General features: G+C 52.5%; 1 protein-coding gene across 3 annotated transcripts in view; it reads left to right on the forward strand.

Moving 5' to 3' along the window:
* Nucleotides 1–20,541, forward strand: part of Rptor (regulatory associated protein of MTOR complex 1) — a 287,902-nt gene that overhangs the window by 178,659 nt on the left and 88,702 nt on the right. For all 3 annotated transcript variants that reach the window (XM_070031607.1, XM_070031605.1, XM_070031608.1), the window contains 3 exons: nucleotides 1,008–1,067; nucleotides 19,428–19,528; nucleotides 19,992–20,136. In XM_070031607.1, the coding sequence (XP_069887708.1) occupies nucleotides 1,008–1,067; nucleotides 19,428–19,528; nucleotides 19,992–20,136 (306 nt within the window). The remainder of the gene's footprint in view (nucleotides 1–1,007; nucleotides 1,068–19,427; nucleotides 19,529–19,991; nucleotides 20,137–20,541) is intronic.

A 20,541-nucleotide genomic window follows, 5' to 3' on the forward strand; every position in this document is an offset into this window, starting at 1 on the left:
CTTGCTGGATTCCAAGGTGATTGCAAAGTGACTGCAGAGAGAATGGCTTAGAGCAGACACACAAAATGGAGGCAGCGATGCCAGGCTCTTCTGCTTTTGGTTAATTCCTGGGCCCAACTAAGAAGTCAGTGCTTTGCAGCGAAGCAGTTTTAAGTACCTGTTACGATCCGAATTCAAAATTCTAAGTACAGTTTGTACTGCATGCTTATTGCAAATAAGGTGACAATTTGCTACTCAAACCCTCTTACATCAGGGAGCATCTGTATTTGCTGTTTGCCTGCTGCTGTGCTTGAAGGGGACAACTTGATCTTAATTTTAAGCAAGGAGAAATCAAGCATTTACATTTCTCCTGCTAGAAACATCCACTTGCCTTTTTTCCTCAACATTGCCATTGATTCTGCCCTGCTGTGTCGATAGCCCTGACAGGAGAAAGGAAAGATGGTTTCCTGCCCTCTGTCAGGGTGCACAGATGAGGCTGAGCTTGTCCATTCTGCTCTTGCCCTAGAGAGTGGACCTGCCTGCAGATGTTAAGTCTCTCAGCTCTGACTCCCGTGACTTTGTGATGGCTAAAACAGTGTCATTGAGTTCGTGGTCCTTCATCTTTTCCCGGCTCCTTGTGTGTGCCTCCAGGTTTTTCACCTGCACCTCCAACACCCCCAGCTCACCTTCTGAAGTAGGAAAAAGAAAAGTCCAGGCTGCCTCCCATGATTGAGTTTGGAAGCCTTGTTGTATGTCACATCTCAGAGCTTGTCTCCAGGGATGAGCTTCACTGAGTCTGCATACAGACTCCTTTCCTTTGCAGGCAGCTCATGGATGCAGTGCTGGAGTCTCGCACCTTTCACCAGCTGGCAATTAGATTTTCTTCTTAAATCCAGCTGTAATTAGAGTCTATTTGTTTACCGTGGCTGTTCCTAACCTCACCTTTAAATGCTACCTTTGCCGATGGCCCTTTGCTTTTTCATTACATATTCCATTCACGCTACTCACGTTCTTTCCTTTCTCTACAGGTTTTGCATGCAGAAGTGTGTCAGCCTGGTGCCTGGAGTCACCCTGGATTTGATAGAAAAGTAAGTAAGATTTTGAAGCCCTGGTGGCTGTCTGGATCTGAGGGGTTCTCTTCCTTTCTCTCGCTAACTCTTGGTTCTCAGAAGTACTTTCTCTCAATGTGAGGCCGTTTCCCTTTCATGTGGATATGTCCTTCTGTTCCCTGATTAAAGCTGTTTGTGGTGGTAGCACTGGTACTTAGTGTAGGTGGTGGCCAGTGTGGGACCAGATTAAAAGGCAAATGATGAAAAAGCTTGATTCTTAAGAATGTTTAAAATACTGCAGACTCTAAGCAGAGTAGAGCAGAGCTCTGCACAGACCATCTCTGCCTTCTGGGCTGCAACAGCCAGCTGGATTGTGGTTGCACTCTGACCTCATTTCCTTAAACCTGAACTTGACACTTTCTTCACCTCACTCTCCCTCTACCTGTCCCTACAGCTCTACCCACAACTCTGTTTCTACCCTTACCCCCCTCCTGCCTCTAGCCATTTTTCTGTCTATTTTTTAGCAGACCAATTCTAAAACCTGGACCAAACACCTGTGTCGCTTTCCCACGCCAGGGCTTCCAGGTTTCTTGAGCAATGTGTTCGTCTCTTTGGGTCAGAAACGGCATATTGTAACTCTAAACTTGACCTGCATTTGGAGGGCTTGTTTGTATGTACATTTAAAAAAAAAATAGGTATCGATCTTACTGGTTATATACATTTCAATGATTTGGCTACTCTCAGGTCATCCTGACTCATCTCAGCAATACAGAAAAATTGAGGAGTTACAGGAAACTGTTCTCTGAACCCCCAGTCTCCCAGGATTGTCCTGCCAGGTCACTTATTGTTTGCCAAGTTCTAATACACAGAAGTTACTTGTTAAGATAACCAAGGCCTGAAGTTATTAGGTAAGAAACGCAAAGCTTCTTCCAAGGCCCTCCTGGTAAAGCCCCTCCCTGTGTGTGTGAGGACACCTGAACGCATTCTGTTCCATTGGGCAGTCAGCTGTGTCCCCTCCTTCAGTGGACGCTTGGTGGACTGCCTGTCCTCAGAGGTCGGGAGCGGCCTGCCACGCCATTGTTCAGTGGGACAGATTTTCCAAATGTGTGTGCACAAATCCATCATTCTAAGAAAAACAAAAGGACCCGTGTATGGGCTGGATATGGGCCTCAGCAGCACACGCGCACACACATACACACACACACACACACACACACACACACACACACACACACACACACACACACACAGCACACACAGCCAAAGTGGATCCTGGGCAGAAGAGTCCATGATAGTCTTACTCCAGAAAACCACACACACACACACACACACGCCAAAAGTGGAGGTATGATTCAAGTGGTAGATCACCAGCCTGGAGTGAAAAAGTTAAGGGACAATGCCTAGGTCTTGAGTTCAGGCCCCAGTACTAACACATAAGCAGGGTGTGGGGAGAAAAATAACGATGGTATATGCTCTAAGTATCTAAAATAAACATCACCCAGTGATGAACACAGTGATATGTGTGAATTGCTGGGAATGGAATTTGGATCCTTGCACAAGTTAAGCACTTGCTTTAACATTGAGCCCCACCCCTGAATGATTTTTTTTTTAAGTTGTTCAATGAAACCCTCTTATATTAACAAGAAGGAACCTGGCTCTTTGTTTGTCTCAGCTTCTTGAGTGGCATCTGTACCAGGCTAGCAGGGCTGACCTCGAGGACAGAGCTCCAGATGACCCATCTGTGTCCTCTCTTGATGCACTCTTGGCCTTAGGACAAGAAAGTCCCATTCCTCTCCTGTTCTTTCCCAGCAACTTGACAGCCAGAGCTGGGAAGCTATACAGGAAAATATAACTATATAGGAAAATGTAACTATACAGGAAAAACTGATCAGTGGGACTCCCAAACACAGTTTAAAAATTGTCAGCAGACATGAAGAGATGTTGCTGGAGGAAGATGGTGGATTGGTGGGAAATTAGCACACGGAAGGATGTTCAGAATCATTAGCCCTTGTGCAAATACAAACAAAAGCCCTGCACACCTGTGGAATGGCTGAATCTGAAAGACTGACAGAGCCACAAGCTGGGTAGACTGGGAACACGGGAGCTCGCACGGGAGCGGAATGCCACCTGTAAGGCCGGCTCCAAGAGGCTGGCAGTTGCTTTTCAGTTGATGTCCACCAAGCCATGTGACCCAGCCACTCCCTCACCTTTGCCTAGAGAACTAAGAGCGCGCGTTCACATGGAAACCTGCGTGTGAATGTTTATAATACTTGCGCTCATTATCACCCACACTGGAAGCAGCCAGCCTGTCTCTGAGAGGCAGAGAAGGACACAGACAGCAGACTGGTGTGTCTGATGAAGACAGGTTTAGCTTTTGGATAAAGGCCGAAGGGCATGGTCTCGTACAGGCGCTGCTACTTTCACCATCGTGTGTCAGGTTTGTTTGTGAAATATTAAAGCAATAGTTCTGATTTTAGAAGGGTTTACTTTCTAAAAGCCTGTCGAAAAAGAATTTTTTCTAACTTTCTTATTCCCATACATTAGTTATGGGGTCCGGGGGTGGGGGGAGGGCACATTGATTGTGATGCCATTGTGATATTTATGGTCATGTCTGCAACGTATCCCAATCCGTGTCATCCCCTGTGGAATTCATTGGGTGTGCGAGTCATCGTAGACACCTCAGGCTGCACAGTGAGTCATTTAGGAAGGCATGTTGACTGGTGTCTGAGTCACTGCTGCCTGGTACAATCAGCAGATGCACCTGCTACCTCAGGAGACCGAGGCACACACCAGACGTGCCATGTGAAATGCCACACTGCGGTTCTCCCTCGTGACCTGGCAGAGGTTACAGTGAATGAGAGTGATTGAGTTAGCTTCATTGTTTATGCCAGGACAAATTCTGGACTTGAGAACCCTAGTGATCTGCCCCCCATAAGCCAGCCACTGCCTCTGGGTGGGCATCTTGAGTAGATACTGATTTTCACCTTTGCAGATAGTTGGAGAAATGTTTCCATTTGAAGAAAAATGCTTTTACCCTAACTTTTTTTTTTTTTTAATTGAGAAGGTGATGAGCAGGGGTTACAGTCACAGAAGTAAGGCAATAAGTGCATTTGTTTTTAATCATTGCTACCCCATCCCTCTCTATCTCCCACCTACCCCTGCCCCTCAGGTCGTAATGTTCATATCCCACATAGTGTCAAGTGACCATCAATGTTGCTGTGGTTCATCTGTTGTTCTGCTGCTCTGTGCCTCCCTCTCCCTTTCACATACGGCATTGCCTATTATACAAAACACGAGGTACAAAGAACTAAGAACTGAAGAAAGAAATACAAACAATAGAGAAAAAAGAATGAACTATGGACTGGGTCTAATGAGAGCCTCTTGTCTCCATAAATTGGGGTTCACATTAATCTGCTTCATTTTATATAGACTTTTGCACTGAGCACTGTTAAGAGAGCCCTGTTAAAATATCATATACATTGGAAGTGGTGCTATGGCTCAAGTGGTAGAGGGCTAGCCTTGAGCTGAAGAGCTGAGCTACAGTGCCCAGGCCCAGAGTTCAGGCCCACGACCAGACCAAAAAAAAAAATACATAACCTAGTTCTTACAAATGAGGGAGATGGTGCCACCTGCTTTTCTTTGGGGCTGGCTTACTTCACTTAATATAATTTTTTCCAAGTCTTACCATTTCATTTTTATAAGCTTTTAGATTTTCTCCAGTTATGGCTACAGTCCCATAAGAAGACAAGCTTTCAGAATGTAGATTTGTTGTCACCATCACAGAGCTGGGCAGCGAACAGGGTAGATCTCTGAGTCTGTGTTGGGTCTTCCTGGCACTGTGGTCTTTATAGCAGAAAGTCATCTGAGAAAAACACATTCGCCTACTCTGCTCTCATTTTCTGGAGCTATCTTCTCAAATGATGTTGGTTCCAGTGAACTCTGGCTAGCTGCTGATAGAGCCACGTTTGTCCACAGCCCCTGAACTCCCTGAATGGAGGCCACCTCCTCTTTCCAGGTTGGGTTACCACCTGGGCACACTGCCTGCACCTCAATTCAGGCAGACCCACTCACTCCTCAGTGGTGTGGGCTGGTGTGCATGAGCCCTGCGCCCGGGAGAGACCGCGGTGGCATGATTTCCTTCCCTGTGTGAGCCGCGCCACCATTGCCACCCGTTCCACTCTGCCCGGTGTTCTACCCAGGGCTGGGACCGCTGACTCCAGTGGTTTTCCTGCACCGCTGGCCTGGCCCTCCCCAGTCCCAGTGCCACAGGTGAGTTACAAAGAAAAGGGGTTTCTGTTGGGTGGTGGTTCTAGATGTTTGCTGGCGAGGGGCCACATCTGATGGCGGCCTTCTTGCTGGACGAGTACAGGCTGGACAGGACATCGTTGCCGAGATGGTGGAGAGAGGATTCGGTCATGGGCCTCGCCCGCACCACCTTGTCTAACCCCAGTCTCTTTCAAAGCCCCTGCCTCTGTGTACCCACTTACATTAATTTTCGACCTGAGTCTCAACTAAATCTTCAAATGTGGATCAGGCTTCAACTCATGACATTTTGGGAGGATGTACTTCACCGTACCCCCAAACCATAGCAAATCCCCACATCAAGATGACAAAGGTAGGGGTTAGAGGCATGGCTCAGGTGGTAGAGTGCCAGCATCAAACACCAAGTTCAAGTCCTGACCCTGCCAGCGCACAGCTCACCACCAGCTGTGAGTGCCGCAGCCCCCACACATGCTCCGCAAGAGTCTCCCGGAAATCCGAAGGTGCGTTTGTCAGTGGTGAGCCGTTGACAACGCTCCTGAGCTCCGAAACCCGAATCGCAGGGCTGCAAGTGTGTGGAGGCTCCTGTGTGAGAGGGCGGTGCTCCCTGAACGGCCCGGTCCTGAAGCCCACATGTGTGGAAAGGCACGCTGCGTCAGGCCCCCACGTGTCCCCGCCCAGGCCACCTCTGTCACATCAAAAGCCTTTTCAGAGTTGTTTGGGCTTTTAGAAGGCTTTCCCAAAGTGAAGTGATCAAAAAATAGTTGCTTGCAGCAAAAATAAAAATTTCATAATAAAAAATAGTTGCTTGCTCCTCCTCGGGTAGATCAGTCACTTGGGCTGGTTTCAGATCATTCTTTGCAGAATCTGGGGTTTGCATCTGCAGGGCCTGGACTCGCCCTGCTTCCATCAACAAGAAACCAGTGCTCTAAGGCCGTCTGCTGCTTTCCACTGTGCGGGGCAGCCGGGTCCTGGTGTGGTCTCTAGCAGCAGTCAGGTCTACATTCACCCAGGTTGCTGCCCTGGCTGCGTGTCAGAGCCAAGGAAAGCAGCAGCATTGTGCTACCTTCCGTCCAAGCAGCACAGTGTTTCTTCCTCTTAAAATTTTCTAAGTAGCCCGGGTGCCGGTGGCTCATACCTGTAATCCCAGCCAATCAGCAGGCTGAGATCTGAGAATTGTGGTTCAAAGCCAGCCTATACAGGAAAGTCTGTGAGACTCTTTTTTTTCTGGTTACCCACCCCTAAACCAGAAGTGGAGCTGTGGCTCAAAGTGGTAGAAGGCTAGCCTTGAGCAAAACAGCTCAGTGACAGGCCCTAAGGCCCCGGCACCGAGGGCAGCCTGGCGCCCAACGCTGTGGTTGGATGGGAGTTTGGAGCCTCGCGCAGCATGTAGGCGCGCCTTCGCTGGGCTTTTCCTTGATCTGTGATTGATGTGTTGCTGGCTTTTCAAGGATTCTCCACACTTGGTTTTACATACAGTTGTATTCCTTCGTCCAGCTCCCCACCGGGAGGTTTTCATTGCACCCCTCTTCCCCCAAAGCGCCTGTGTGACACTGCAGGAGTGACCGGTTCCGCCGTCCCCTGGCGGGGTGGCGGGGGATGCGGCAGGTGACAAGAACAGCAGGCCTGCCCGGCTGCCCGTGCGGAGGGTTGTTTCGTTGTGTGTGAAGGGCAGAGCTGTCTGCACGTGTTCAGGCTGCAGGAGCCCCAGCATGGGTACGTATGTGGCCAGGCAGAGGCCCATGTCCTGTGTCCACTTGCCTGTGCCCTCTGCTCCCACAGCTGTCCTGTGCACCGTCTGCCCACCGCATGTGAGGTCTCCAAGGCCAGAGTGCTCAGTAGCCCTGGCTGTCACCCTGTAGAACACGGAGTGGTGCCGGCCTGGGGTGGGTGCCAGGGCCCTGTGCACGCTAACCAGGCACTCCATCACTCACGCCCTCAGCCCCGGGGGGGTGGGGGGGGCGCTTCCTCTCCACCTTCGTGATACCGAGTGCCAGCCTGGTCAGGAATCCAGCCTGAGTCCTGCCTTTGCTGTGACTGGAGAAGCGGGGAGCTCCATGCTTCAGACTTGACCAGTGAGGCCCCCGCAGTACCCTGAGGCCCGGGGCCCCCCTCCCTCCGTGCATGTGTGCTGGGTTAGCAAGCTATGAAGCCAAGGGAGCTGCTGCCTCTGGAAGGAAGTTAGGGCGACCTTCCACAGCCCGCCCCCGTTTCTAATTATCTGCGCTCACCTAGCCGCCTGATGAATAAGCCTGTTGCTGCTGCAGTGCGTATTTGTATTCCAAATCCTCCGAGACAGCGGCAGTAAGATCCATGCCTGGAAATTAAGGGACATTTTTCAGCCCTGAAACAAAGTAATGAAACGCTTAAACAGTGCTAGAAATATTAGGGTACTCGCAGAGCTCCAGGGAATCGAGCTGAACCTACTCCGCAAGGCTGTTCGTTAGCATTCTCATCACCGGAGGCTCAAAGCGTACAGAAATTATTCATGATTAACGTGGATTGTGTAAACACACAGATTCTAAAGAGCTAACGGCCCAGTTAGCAGCCCGCGGAGCAGCCCGTGGCCCTGCCAGCCGGGGTGGGGCGTGATCCTAGCTTTGGTACCCTAAGAGCTTTTATGGAGACCTGCCCTGTGTCCGGTACAGTGTTGCGGTCTGTACGCCTCATTGGCCCTTCAAGAGTGGTTTGAGTGTCACCTTTTGTAGCTCCGTCCAGGCGTGTAGCCGGTGCTGTCACAGGTGAGACACACTGAGGCGCGCCCCACCGTGAGTCCAAGCCAGCAACGGAGCTGCGCCGTGCCCGTCCTCGGGTGCTCACTGGAGGGCACGTGGGCTCTCGGGGCCTGGCAGAGGTTCGGTGTGGAGAGGAGGCAGGCACCTGTAGGGGCCCGGGCCATGCCTAGAGTCCCCCTGCTGTCCAGTTGAAGTCATAATATGGGTTTGAATGGAAAAGCGTGGAAGGATACAGCCATGATTCAAAAAGTACCTTTTTTCCTTGGTAAATAACTTATCCCCGACTGCTTCGAGGTAAAAATCAGTATTTGTTAGAGTGTAGCAGTCATCGAACAGATGAGTAACGATGCAGCGCAAGCTGAGTCACAGATGCAGCGGGGAAACAAAGCCCCAGAAGGCTGCGCGGCAGAGCGGAGCTGGCGGAGCAGCCGCTCCATCTGGGGCCCAGGATGTCACAGACAGCACCGTCCGTGACACAAGGTGCTTGGCACGGGGGCCAGCCGCTCCCGCTGCAGTGCCGCACTCAAATCCATCTCGGGTCAGAAGGGAAGAAGGGTGCTGGGTCCCCTCGCATTCTACACACTCCCCAGGAGGCCACGGGGTGTGCGGATGGCCCACGTGGAAAAGGGAGAACTTGGGAGACTCAGAGGCCCCACAGGCTCCTGCCACAGAGCTTCCAGTGCCCCCTCAGTGTACCAAAATGCCAGCCTTTGCCAGCAAAACAGAGGCCTTGCAGCCCAGCACCTTGGGGCTTGGTGGGGGCGGGGGGCCGTGGGGGGAGGCAATGTCTGCGGTGCTAACTGCATCCTCACCGGGCTGGGCCCTCCATCTTCTGGTGACCGTGGGAATTTGCATATTCCCCCCTCCCCCCCGTGTGTGCCAGGGAGCGGCGGGCTCGGAAGTGGCTCTTCCAGGTGGTGAGAGCAAGAGGCCACGACCACAGCTCCTTCGGCGACGATTTGCTGAGCGTGGCGAGGGCAGAGGCAGGGGCGATGGATGTGCACTGTGGGCACAGGACTGGGAAGGCCAGGCCTTCTACACCTAATGGATGCCTCATTGCCAGACATTGCCAGATTCGCAGGCACGTCTGTCCTTGGTATACCTTTGTTTTGTTCTGCTTTTGAACATTTCTCAGGAAGCTATTATTTCATTCCCACCCCCTGGCAGCCCCTCTTTTCATGCACAACCTACTTGGGTGCTGTTTCCTTTGGTTCTGCGACACCGCGTTCCCTGAGCAGCGTGGTCTGCCTGCACTGGTGTCCCTCGGCTCAGCTGTTGGCCGTCGCTCCCGTCTGCACGGCCAGAGCCTTGCGCGCACTGGACCCCACCACCACCACCGGCTACTGAGGCCAACCAAGGCCGAGGGAAGGACACGGCAGGCCTTGCGGGTCAGACACACAGCAAGTGGAAGTCAGTGGGGGCTGAAGATATGTCAGAAAAGGTCTTACAGGGAACATGCCTGAGCCTCACACATCCAAATGTCTGGTCTCGTAGAGCAGGTTCCTTATGACAGGAGAGGCTTCTGCGTGTGGGAGGAGTTATTGGCAGGAGAAGGAGGTATGTTCCCACCCACCCCCACCCCCCATAAACACAGCCACCAGGGAAACCCCAGAAGAAAATTATCCTGGAAGATCGCGACCTGACTGCATTGAGAAGCTTCTCTCTGGGGCTGAGCCTGGGAGAGAGGCTTTCCCAGGCTAGGGGTGATGCAAGCAGGCAGGGCGTCTGCTGCTCTTGAGCTGAAGCCCTGGAATGGGGCTGTAGGCAAGCGTGGCTGGAGATGTTTGGGGGCCAGGCAGGCGGTGGCAAAAGAGAGACAGGCGCTCCCTAGAGGTCTGCCTGGAGCCAGTCTCCCCGTAGTTTACCAGCTGCTGTCCCATGGCATAGCAGTTTGTGCAGGGAAAGTGGGGGACAGCCCTTCCCTAGCCCCTGTGCCTTAGCCAGCAGACCCCAGGAGCCCAGAAAAGAGCCACTTGTGCAGCCGTGCTTTAGCAGTAAACTCAGGCTCAGGGCTGGGAATCCGTGTGCCTGATTTTCACTGTGTAGACATCGAGTGAGCACATGAGAAGCTGCCCCTGCCTGTCAGACCCATTGCTTCTTTTGGTTCTGAATCGTAGTTTCCATAGAACCAGGCCTGACTGCAGGGATGGGTGGTGAGATGTGTTCTAGAACATGCTTGGCTAAAGGCAAGTGAGCTCCAGAATAGCTCCTTCCTGCTCCACGCTGAGCCCAGCCACCGCCTCTTTCCTACACTTACTTCCCAGCAAAGATTAGCAAGTGTGTGGATATAAACCACTGAATTTAGAGACACCAAAAATGGGTTTTCAGATCATCTGGAAACTATTCTACCTGTGCAATTTATTTTTTTATTTTTATTTTTGTCAGTCATAGGGCTTGAATGGGGCCTGGGCGCTGTCTCTCAGCTCTTTAACTCACTTGAGCCATAGCACTACTTTGGTTTTCTGGTGGTTTATTGGAGATAAGAGTTTCACGGCCTTTACTTCCCAGGCTGGCTTTGAACCACAATCCCTCTGATCTCGGCCTCCTGAGCAGCTAGGACTAGGATTACAGGCGTGAGCCACCAGTGCATGGCAGTAATTTATTTATGGTCGGTCCTGGAGCTTGGACTCTGGGCTTGGGCGCTCTTCAGTTCAAGGCGAACGCTCTACCACTTGAGCCACAGCACCACTTCCGATTTTGTAGTGGTTTATTGTCTATAAGAGTCTCACGGATTTTTCCTGCCTGGGCTGGCTTTGAACAGCGATCCTTAGATCTCAACCTCCCTGAGTAGCTAGGATTACAGGTGTGAGCCACTGGCGCCTGGCTTGCAGTTTGTTTTTTTGTTGTTTTTTTTTTTTTAAAGGAAAACAGTCAACATGCATAAAGGGCCACTTTTTAAATTTTTTTCTTATGTCCAGTACCTCAGGTGCTGTGCCCACCATTAAATCATTTTGATAACTGACAGACTGATCCTCTGGAGGGAGCTAGTGAGTTTTAAATGTTCACATTTAATTAGTTTCATTTTTTTGTTTAGTGTGGTGCTAGGGGTTGGACCCAGCCTTGGGCACACAGTCTGTGCTCTGCCCCAAACCCGAGTGTTCTCAACTTCAAGTTATGGGTTGGTGGTGACTGGGAAGCCATCTTTGGTGGGTTACAGCCAGCGTTTTTAAAAAGAAGAAAAATATCATTGTTTTCTAGTAAGATGCGTTTTCATTGGTTCTGTACCCCCATGTGATTATCTATCTGTATATATCAAGTGACCAGGTAAAAGGAATTTCTTATGAAAGCTCATGATCAAAACTCGGAAGGCCTCCTGGTTGTTTTCCTCTTAGACACCGGCGAGTGCCGACTCCCAGCTTTCCCAATGTGGTCAGTGGTCATCAAAGCTGGTGGTACTCACATAGCCCTGGCCTATTTGTCATCATTCTGCTGGTACTTAACTGGTCCTGTGGGGGCCCTCACTGCTGGTGCGCACGCCTCAGCTGCCTCCTCTTTTCTCGTGGAAGAAATCAACTTGATGAGTTCTGGCCACACTGCAAACATGGTCTGACCTTCAGACTCTCTGCGGGACCATCCGTCATGGCGGCCCCTCCCTCATCAGTGTGCGTGTCTCGGCGGTGCCTTTTGCTGTGGAGCCCACCGTCTCTGGTGTCCATGCAGCCGCTCTGCCTTTCAGTTACTATTTGCAGAGTGCATCTTTTCCCTCTTCTAAGGCATACTTCTTTTTAGCAAGATGTAGTTGGCTTTTGTTTTAAAATTCACACTGAATATTGTTGGTTTTAACTGAAGTAGTGTCTTTATATTTAGGTTAGTTGTAGACATCTTTAGATTTTCCACATTTGCTTTTTCTTTCTTGTTGCTGTTTTCCCCTACTTCCTCTCGCTTTTCTTTTTCCCTTTTAAATCATTTTTAAAGTAACTTAGCATTTTTATTACTCCTTTTCCCCCTCTGTTACTTTGTTAATTTACTTTAGCCCAAAGGTTTTTGTGTTTGTCTGTCTGTGGGGTGCTGAGGTCCCTCTTTCTTTCATTATAACTATTCTGAAATAGAAACCCACTCCTGGGCTTACAGAGCGTGTGTGGCTGGCAGCGTTGGCCCCTGCTGGCTTCTGTCTTAGAGATCGCAGCAAGGACTTTGCCACTCTGGTGCCATTCACTCACTTCCTGACTTCTATGTGAATTGTTTTCACACAAATTCTTAGCTGTCTTTCTACTCTCATCTCAGTGAATGCTGCTGCTGCTGCTGTATAGAAATAACATTGATTAGTGTTTGCCCATATATTTCCTGTCCGGCCCAAATGTCCAAGAGTCCTCATCTCAGGATCCCAGACCAGTGCTTCCATGCATGGACACCACCGCGCCCCCCCCCCCCCAGCCCCCTCACCCTGTCTCCTCAGCTTCCATGCATGGACACCACCGCGCCCCCCCCCCCCCAGCCCCCTCACCCTGTCTCCTCAGCCCACCAACCTAATTGACCGGCTACAGACCAGGGCTTTGAACTCACAGCCCATCTTATTCCTCCCCACTCTCCCCAGCCGCCATGCCTGGTGTATGCTCTTAGTGCCCCAACATGGTTACTTTTGTGCCAGCCCTCACCAGGCAACTAGCATTCCTTCAGACTCACCATAACTACTCAGACTGTGAGCGAGGAGCGAGTCTGTCGCTGTGGCTGAGGCTTTCCTGTGAGTTCTCACCCCAGTACAAACCTGTGCTGGGGTTGAACCCTCTATCATTTACATCTTGTATTGTCCTCCATTCCCTCTTACATCTCCGGGTTCACACTATATATATCATGTCACTTTACCATGAGTGCAGATCTACTGCTAAAAAGAAGTTACTTTTTTTTTTTTTTGGTTGGTCATGGGGCTTACACTCAGGGTTTGGGCACTGTCCTGAGCTTTTTTGCTCAAGGCTAGTGGTCTACCACTTTGAGCCACAGCATCTCTTCCCATTTTCTGGTAGTTGATTGGAGGTAAGAGTCTCAGGGACTTTCCTACCTGGGCTGGCATTGAACCATGATCTCCACATCTCAGCCTCCTGAGTAGTTATGATTACAGGCGTGAGCCTGGCAAAACTTATGTTTCTATTTGAAAGTGCCATAATTTCCCCTTTATATTTTAAACCAACATTACTGAGAAAAATTCAATAAAATGGCCCACTTCAGCTGTATTGCCTGAGCTTTGACAGATTTATGTCCCCTGTCCTGTGAGTCCGGGCCTTACTGCAGGCCCAGGCTTGGATCTGAGTGTGTCGGTGTACATTGAGCTTGAGCATGGCAAGATGAAGAGCATAGGTCTGTGCTTAGAGAGCTCCAAGCCAGGTGAGGCACCGCCTGGACCGAGATGTAGACATCCTATAGCTTCCTGTGAGATAGCAGAGAAGGAGCTGGCAGTCTGGCCGTCGGAGAGGAGGTGAGCCTCCTGCCCTGAGCCCGGAGCACGGGAGGCCTGTCTGAGCACCTCCGAGAGCCGTGCTGCCAGCCGTGCCTGAGGGTCATGCGTGAGAGGCTGCTGGGAAATGTGTTTGGTGAGGCATGCATAGGAGCAGGTGTGAGTTCCCGAGCTTCGTCCAACCTGCTGTGCCTGTTGCTTGTCCTGGAGGGCAGGGATGCAGAAGGGCTTGGACAGAAGTACTTGGGCCAGGAAGGAGAGCGGATCTTATATAGATGACCCCATTTCTGCAGACAGGCCAGGCTACCCTCCTCCTGGGAGTGGCCAGGCCCACGCCCCCTGCCTTGCTCAGCCGTGGCTGGGGTCACTGGGAGGAGAGCAAGGCTCACCTGGAGGGCTAAGTTGGCTCCCGAGAACACATAGCTGAAGGGTAGATTTCTCTGAGAATCTAGATGATGTCCTTGTGGCAGAGCAAAGATTCCATCCACGCGATGGGGGCCCGGGGCATGGGTGGGAGCAGCCGTTTTTAAGTGGAGGTAACATGACTCAGATCTGTGGGCTGTTGAGATTATGCAGTGTGCTTAGCACTCCGCCAGAAACTGTAAGGAGATTGATACATATTGAAGAAAGTCACTGCCCATAGGAATTCATTATCTAGTTACATAGAAAATTAACACAGAGGAGCAATGGCGAATAATAAAAAGAACACAAGCAAGGGCTTTGTGGAGATGCTCAGAGGAGGGGCTGTTGCCCATCAGATCTGATAAATAGATGCTGGGCTGAGCCTCCTTGGGCCAGAACAGATGGATCCGGATCCGCTTCTGCAGTAAATGGAAACTGGGGGCTGGGGAGAGGGCTACGTAGGCAAAGGTGTGTGGGGGGGGGGGACGACAAATGGAACAACGGAAACAGTCTGATGCCTTTGTTGTACCAAGAGGTATTGGGCCCAACTAGAAAAGGAGCGTGAGAATGAGGAGCAGATTTCACAAGTCTGACATGTCAGATTGGCAGTTAGTGATCGTCTTGAGGCCTCCTGGGAAATGTGCTTTGAGGGTATTGGACACAGGCCTTCATCCTCCGCCCTTCAGATGCCAGGCCAGGGACCAGCAGCCGGAGGACTGGGACTCACGGCCCATGTGTTCCCCTTGGCGGACCCTGCCTGCCGCCCTCCCCCAGAGAACCCTGCCAGGCTGTGAGGGAAGAGACTCAAAAGCCCCGAGCCCGGGTGCAATGAACCACAGCGGAAGGCCTGGGGCGGGGGGGGGGGGCAAGGGGGACACTCCACAGGCTGACAGGAGTGGAGGAGCAATGTGAGAACATAGTCAAAGGCAAAGTCTGATTTTCAACAGCAGGGAAACTGAGGCACCAGTGTCTTTGCCTGCGAAGCCCGCCTCCAACAGCTCCCATCCCCTGCATGTCTCATGTCCCCAGATAGGATTCCCTGGACTGGACTATCTGAGTGTCCACTTGTCTCCAGGGCCAAAGGGACCTCGTGGAGCTTCGGTTTGTAAGTGTGGGTGTTAAGGAGGAACTGACCTCCAAGAGGTCAGACAGCCCAAGGTCACTGCCGGCCACTGCCAGATTCATCTCTGTAGGGTTAGTTCAGGCTGCCCCATGCATGCTCCCCCCACACCTTGAGAATCAGGATGTAGAGACCTGTCATGATCAACGTTCAATCTCTAAAATGGACTTACCCCACCTCCTTCTTTTTTTTTTTTTGGTTGGTCATGGGGCTTGAACTCGGCCTGGGCGCTGTCCCTGCACTCTTCAGCTCAAGGAGAGCACTCTACCACTTGGGCCACAGCACCACTTCCAGTTTTCTAGTGGTTTATTAGAGATAAGAATCTCATAGCCTTTGCTGCCCGAGCTGGCTTTGAACCACGATCCTCAGGTCTCAGCCTCCTGAGTAGCTAGGATCACAGGTGTGAGCCACCGGCACCCAGCTTTCCCACCTCCTCCTTAACCATGTTCTAAGTCACTGGTGCTCAGAGAGAAGGCAGCATTGACCAGAGGTCGAAGTGATACTGAAGGAAAGGTGTCATGGAGGATACTGTGAACCAAAGGGTTTATCCACAAAAGACGTGAGGACAGACCGAGGCCTAGGCTGAGGGTGTGATCGGGCCTCCAGCTCGCCCCACAGCCCCTCTGTGTGCTCCACATGAATAGAGACCAGAGGCGTAGTGAGGCGGCCACCTGATGGGCCAGGACTGTGGGCCGTAGCACCTGGTGACGCAAGGTCCACTGAGAACTCAAGCAGTGCTCCAAGTAGGACCAGAAAATGGGCAGTGTCACCTGGGGGCCAGCAAGCCAGTCAGTCAGGTCCAGCTGGACCTTCTGGCTCACAAGAGGTGAGCTGTGCGCCTGTGCAGTCTGTGGAGAGCAGGCCGTGAGGGCAGGCGCTGGCAGGACGTAGGTGGGTGAGGAGACCAAAGTGAATGGAGATCCAGACATTCAGGCATGGTGGAAGTGCTCATACAGCTCTCCTTGATCGGGGTTCCTGAGGAGAGAGGAGATGACCGAGGGCTTAACCGAACCTGGTGGGCCGCTGTGTGGAGCAAGGCCGGGCGGGGCAGGAGCAGACAGCAGCCCTGCGGAGTGACTGCAGAAGTCAGCTGCTGTGACCAGCAGGGGGCATCGGGGAGGAAGATGGTGGCCCAAGAGGCCATGTGTTCACACCGGGACATGGGTGTCGAGCGGGCTCGGCAGCAGCACAGGCCATTGAAGGGCTGAGTGTCGGAGTCAAGGAAGAAATCAAGTCAGTCAGCCATAGACGGAAAGCCACAGGAGAGTAAACCCTCACGAGACAGCACGGAGTGTGAGGAGGAGGTGGGACCCTGCCAAGGAGCCATCGCTGGCTGGCTGCTGCATCTATGTGAAAGTGTGACCCATTTTATTTTAATCTCCCAGAGCGCATAAGGTTAGCCTGCATGACTCAGAGCCGAGACAGCGTGCAGAAGTTGCCCAGCCACAGCACAGCTGGGACCAGTTTAGCTTCTTCCATCTTTCAACTCCATGATCTGTTCCTCAGCCTCAGCTCCTCACACTGTAGATTTAAGTTTTGAAAGACCCTCCTTGGTTGTTAATGAAATTCCTTGGGGGCCCGAGAAGCTTTCTGAGGAACATGTGGGTGTAGGTCTCGTAAGGTCCCCACCCCTCGGGTCGTGCAGCACCCTGGGAGGTCTGGGCGGTCCCCTAGCCGGCCTGGCCTGACTGCCCCTGGATTTAACACAGAAAGGGAAACCAAGATTATGTGCAGATGAAGTGAGTTAATTCTCGATGGTGAGAAAGGCGGACTGTCACCTTTGACCTCCCAAGAAAGACCTATCTGCCAGCAGGTGGAGAAACGGCACGGCGCGTGCGCGTGGGCTGGTTGTCTGTTCATCCGTGAATGTGAGGAGGTTCAGCATGTTGTGTGGGAGTCTAGTTTTGCACTTACCTGCTGGTGACTATCACACAATAGGCTTTTTATAACCCTACCAGGATACATGGACCCTAACCCAGCCTCTGTTCTCCTGTCTGGACTGTCCAGGGCACTGTGACAGCGCCCGCGTCGGGAGCCTTGTGGCAGCTCCTCCGTGCTTCATGTCACTCGTCCCTTAACAGACGCATGTTGGTGACTCGTCCAGGCAGGTTTAGAAGCTGCTGTCATGTAGTGGTCGGTCTCTGGTTCAGATGGTCTCTGCAGCTCCCCAAGAAGCTAGCTGCCACCGGTGCCGGGCCCAGCCCCGGGTTTGGCTCTGGTGGCTGACCTCATTAGCGCCCCAGGGCTGAGAACACTCTGTAGGGAATGGAGTCTTATTTGTCCCCCGTGGCTGGAGTGGACCTTTCCTGTTCCACCTGGGCTCCACACAGTCGTAAAGGCGGAAGGAGCCACTCCGCGGCTCGCTCCGGCTGTCTCCTCACGGCCCTTGCGCACGCTTTACATAAACCTGGCCATGCCACCGTGGACTTGCTGCTCGGCCTCTCCTTGGGAGCATGCGTTACTCCCTGCTGAACTAGTCATTAAGAAAAAAGTTGAACTGCTTGTAGCCATTTTGTGGTGGATGTTCCCACCGTTCACTCCGTACCTCTCTTCTACTCATCATAGGCCCATTGTTCTGGGGTGTCTGCCTGGTGAACCGAGGGGGCAGGTTGATTTCCATTCAAGTCTCCATTGGAAGAGCTGTGCGTGCTGCGGGTGGGATCTCCCGCCCACTGAGAAGGGCTCCTACCGCACCGGTCTGCGCCAGGGGCCTGTGTGTAGGTTAAAGATCTGAGAGATCCGCGCTGGAAGAGCTTGCTGTGATGCTCAGCAGGCTGGCGTGTGAAGGACTTGGCCTTTGCCTCCAGCTCTGCTAGGGCCCCTGTGTCAGACCCAGCAGTCCCAGGGTGACATTCCCCACGACAGGAACCGGCCCAGCCTTCGGGGGCCTAAGCTGAGGGGAGAGTTTTAGCCTGGTGGCCAGCCTCATCTATGCTTCACCCATATATGCTGCTTTGATGCCGTGGGTGCTCTGGCTGTTTGTGAAAAACAATGTCTTCTGTCTGGGGGAGGCGGTGCCCTCGTGTGGCCCCGGGGTGAAGCTGTGTTGAGTGGACACCTCTGCTTTCCCATGCTGCCCCTGCCCCAAGCAGTCCTGGACACAAGGCCCAGGGCAGAGCCCATCCGGTGCCTGGTGCCCCCACACTAAAGGGGAGTGGGGGGGAGTGGAACGTCTCCTTCCTCCTCCCTTTCTCTTTATCTCTTTTAACACCCCCCTACTCGCAGCCAATCAAGATGGCCTCGCCAAGACCCTGCGAGCACTGGGGCTGCGGGGTCAGCGCCTCTGTGGAGGCAGACGTGTTGTCTTGAGTTTGGAAAGCGGCTTTGGAGACTGCCACACTGCCCGAGCAGTGCTTGAGAGAACCAGGCTGGTTCTCCTCATTTTTCTTGTCCTATCACTAAGCCTTCTTGAGGACATAGACGCTTCCGTTCCTAAGCCAGGAGACTCGGTGGGGAGGGGAGGGGAGGGGAGGGGGAGCACATGTGGCAGATTTGTGCTGAAGCCAACTCTCCCACACCCCCGTTTCTGCCACACAGCTTCCTTGAGTGTTATTCGTCCAGACAGTGTCATCACGTGGCTAACTATAATGGGAATTATTAATCTGTTCAATCTTATAAATAGCAGGGATCACACTCCAGTCTCCAAACCAAATTACTGTGAACATTTTCCTTCTGGGAGAAAAAAAAAGTTTCCAGTCAGATATAATTAAACTCGCTACCTAGCAGATAAAATTCAGCTTGCTGTCGAGCAGAGAGGAAATGCCTGCGCCTCGGGCTTTGCCCTTGCTGTCCTCCACTGGACGCAGTCTTTGAGTGGCCGTCCCCCGTGCTGCGCTGTCTCCTGAGATGCGGGTCTCCTCTCCACCTGGCCCTCCCTCCGCACGCCTTCTACAGACGTTCCTCAGCCGCGCGTACGTGCGGCGGGCCACTGCTGTGCTGTGTGTGGCTCCTCATCTGTCCGTCCCAGGAGACTGTCAGCTGTCTGGGGGGAGGGCCCTGTGCGCAGCCCTGTTGTGGGCCCTGAGAATGTTACCGATGACTTTGAGACCTGTGGTCCTTATCCGGCAGGACTTCCTTCTTCCACCTTCCTGGCCTGCGGTGGAGGCCGTGGGGTGCGGTGCAGCCCCACAGCACCACATACACTGACCTTGAGGTCAGTCTGTGGCCCGTGCTGCACACAGAGAACCGGGAAGCTGTTCTACCCAGCCAGCTTTGGCCCCCACACACCCAGGATCAGCTGCAAACACCGCTCATGGGGAGATCAGGCCATGGGGGGAGGGTGTAGAAGATGGAGGCGTGTTCACGGTGTGAGCCTGTGTGGATGCATTGTCTCCATGTGAAGGAGATGTTAGGAGTTCCGCCTGCCACCGAGGGAAGAAGGCCTTCCCGGCCACGCCCCAGCCACCCCTTCAGTTCTGAGTTCCTGCTGTTCCTGCCTCAGCTGCCTGATTTCACAGCTTCAACAGCACTAACGCAATGCACCTGTGTTCTAGGATTCCCGGCCGGCTGAACGACAGGAGGACTCCTCTGGGCGAGCTGAACTGGATCTTCACTGCAATCACAGACACCATCGCGTGGAATGTGCTCCCCCGGGGTGAGGCTGCGGGCCTGCTGGGAGGGAGGGAGGGGGCCCCCCCGAGCAGGAGAAGGGAGGAACTGAGGAGGTGTCCAGGAGGATCCGATGAGGGCCCCAGCGCGGCCCGTTTGCCCTGGCGTGTAATGAGGTCATGCCAGTTCTTCCTCGCGGCCAGCCAGTGCTTCTCTAGCTCTGCATAAATGCTGGCAATGGCCTTCCTTGTCAAAACCAGAATTCCTCTTATGAAACTTGTTTACACACGGCTGTGTATTGGTTGGTTGAGTTTCTGGTGTTTGTTCATATATATGCGCATGTGACTGTGCATGTGTGTATGTGTTTGTATATGTGTGTATATGTTGCCAGTAGAAACTTCATGTTAGTCTTAACTTGTTTGTAGTTTTTGATGGAGCTTCTGTACATTTAGTTCAAATACTGAACCCCAGTCACTGAAGATGTCTCTTAATCTTTGATCTGCCCTCAGATCTCTTCCAAAAGCTCTTCAGACAGGACCTGCTGGTGGCAAGTCTATTTCGAAATTTTTTATTGGCAGAAAGAATCATGAGATCATATAACTGCACCCCTGTCAGCAGCCCCCGCCTCCCGCCGACTTACATGCATGCCATGTGGTAAGTGTCTGTCGCTGCTGGGTGGGCTTTGTGCATGCTCCCTGGGGCTGCCCGGTGAGGGGCAGAGAACTACCCAAGCACAGTACTGAGGCTTGGCCCAGACCCAAGTAAGAAAAGCACAGGAGTGAGTGCCCACCTAGAGCCTTCCTGTGGGCCAGGCCAGTGGCCTCAGGGCCCATGGGTCCCCTGTGCCGAGGGCAGCACCCTGCACTGGCCTCAGCCTGCATTTGTGAGCAGCATCTAGGACTGCTCCACAAGCTAAAACCATTGAATTCATAACCTGCTAATTTGTATGTTACACACACACACACACACACACACACACACACACACACACACACACACACACACACACACACACACACACACACACACACACTGTTAAGTATAAATCCCTCCCGTTGC

Source organism: Dipodomys merriami, unplaced genomic scaffold (assembly GCF_024711535.1).
Source record: "Dipodomys merriami isolate MVZ:Mamm:240054 unplaced genomic scaffold, mDipMer1.0.p SCAF_202, whole genome shotgun sequence".
Classification (NCBI taxonomy): Eukaryota; Metazoa; Chordata; class Mammalia; order Rodentia; family Heteromyidae; genus Dipodomys; species Dipodomys merriami.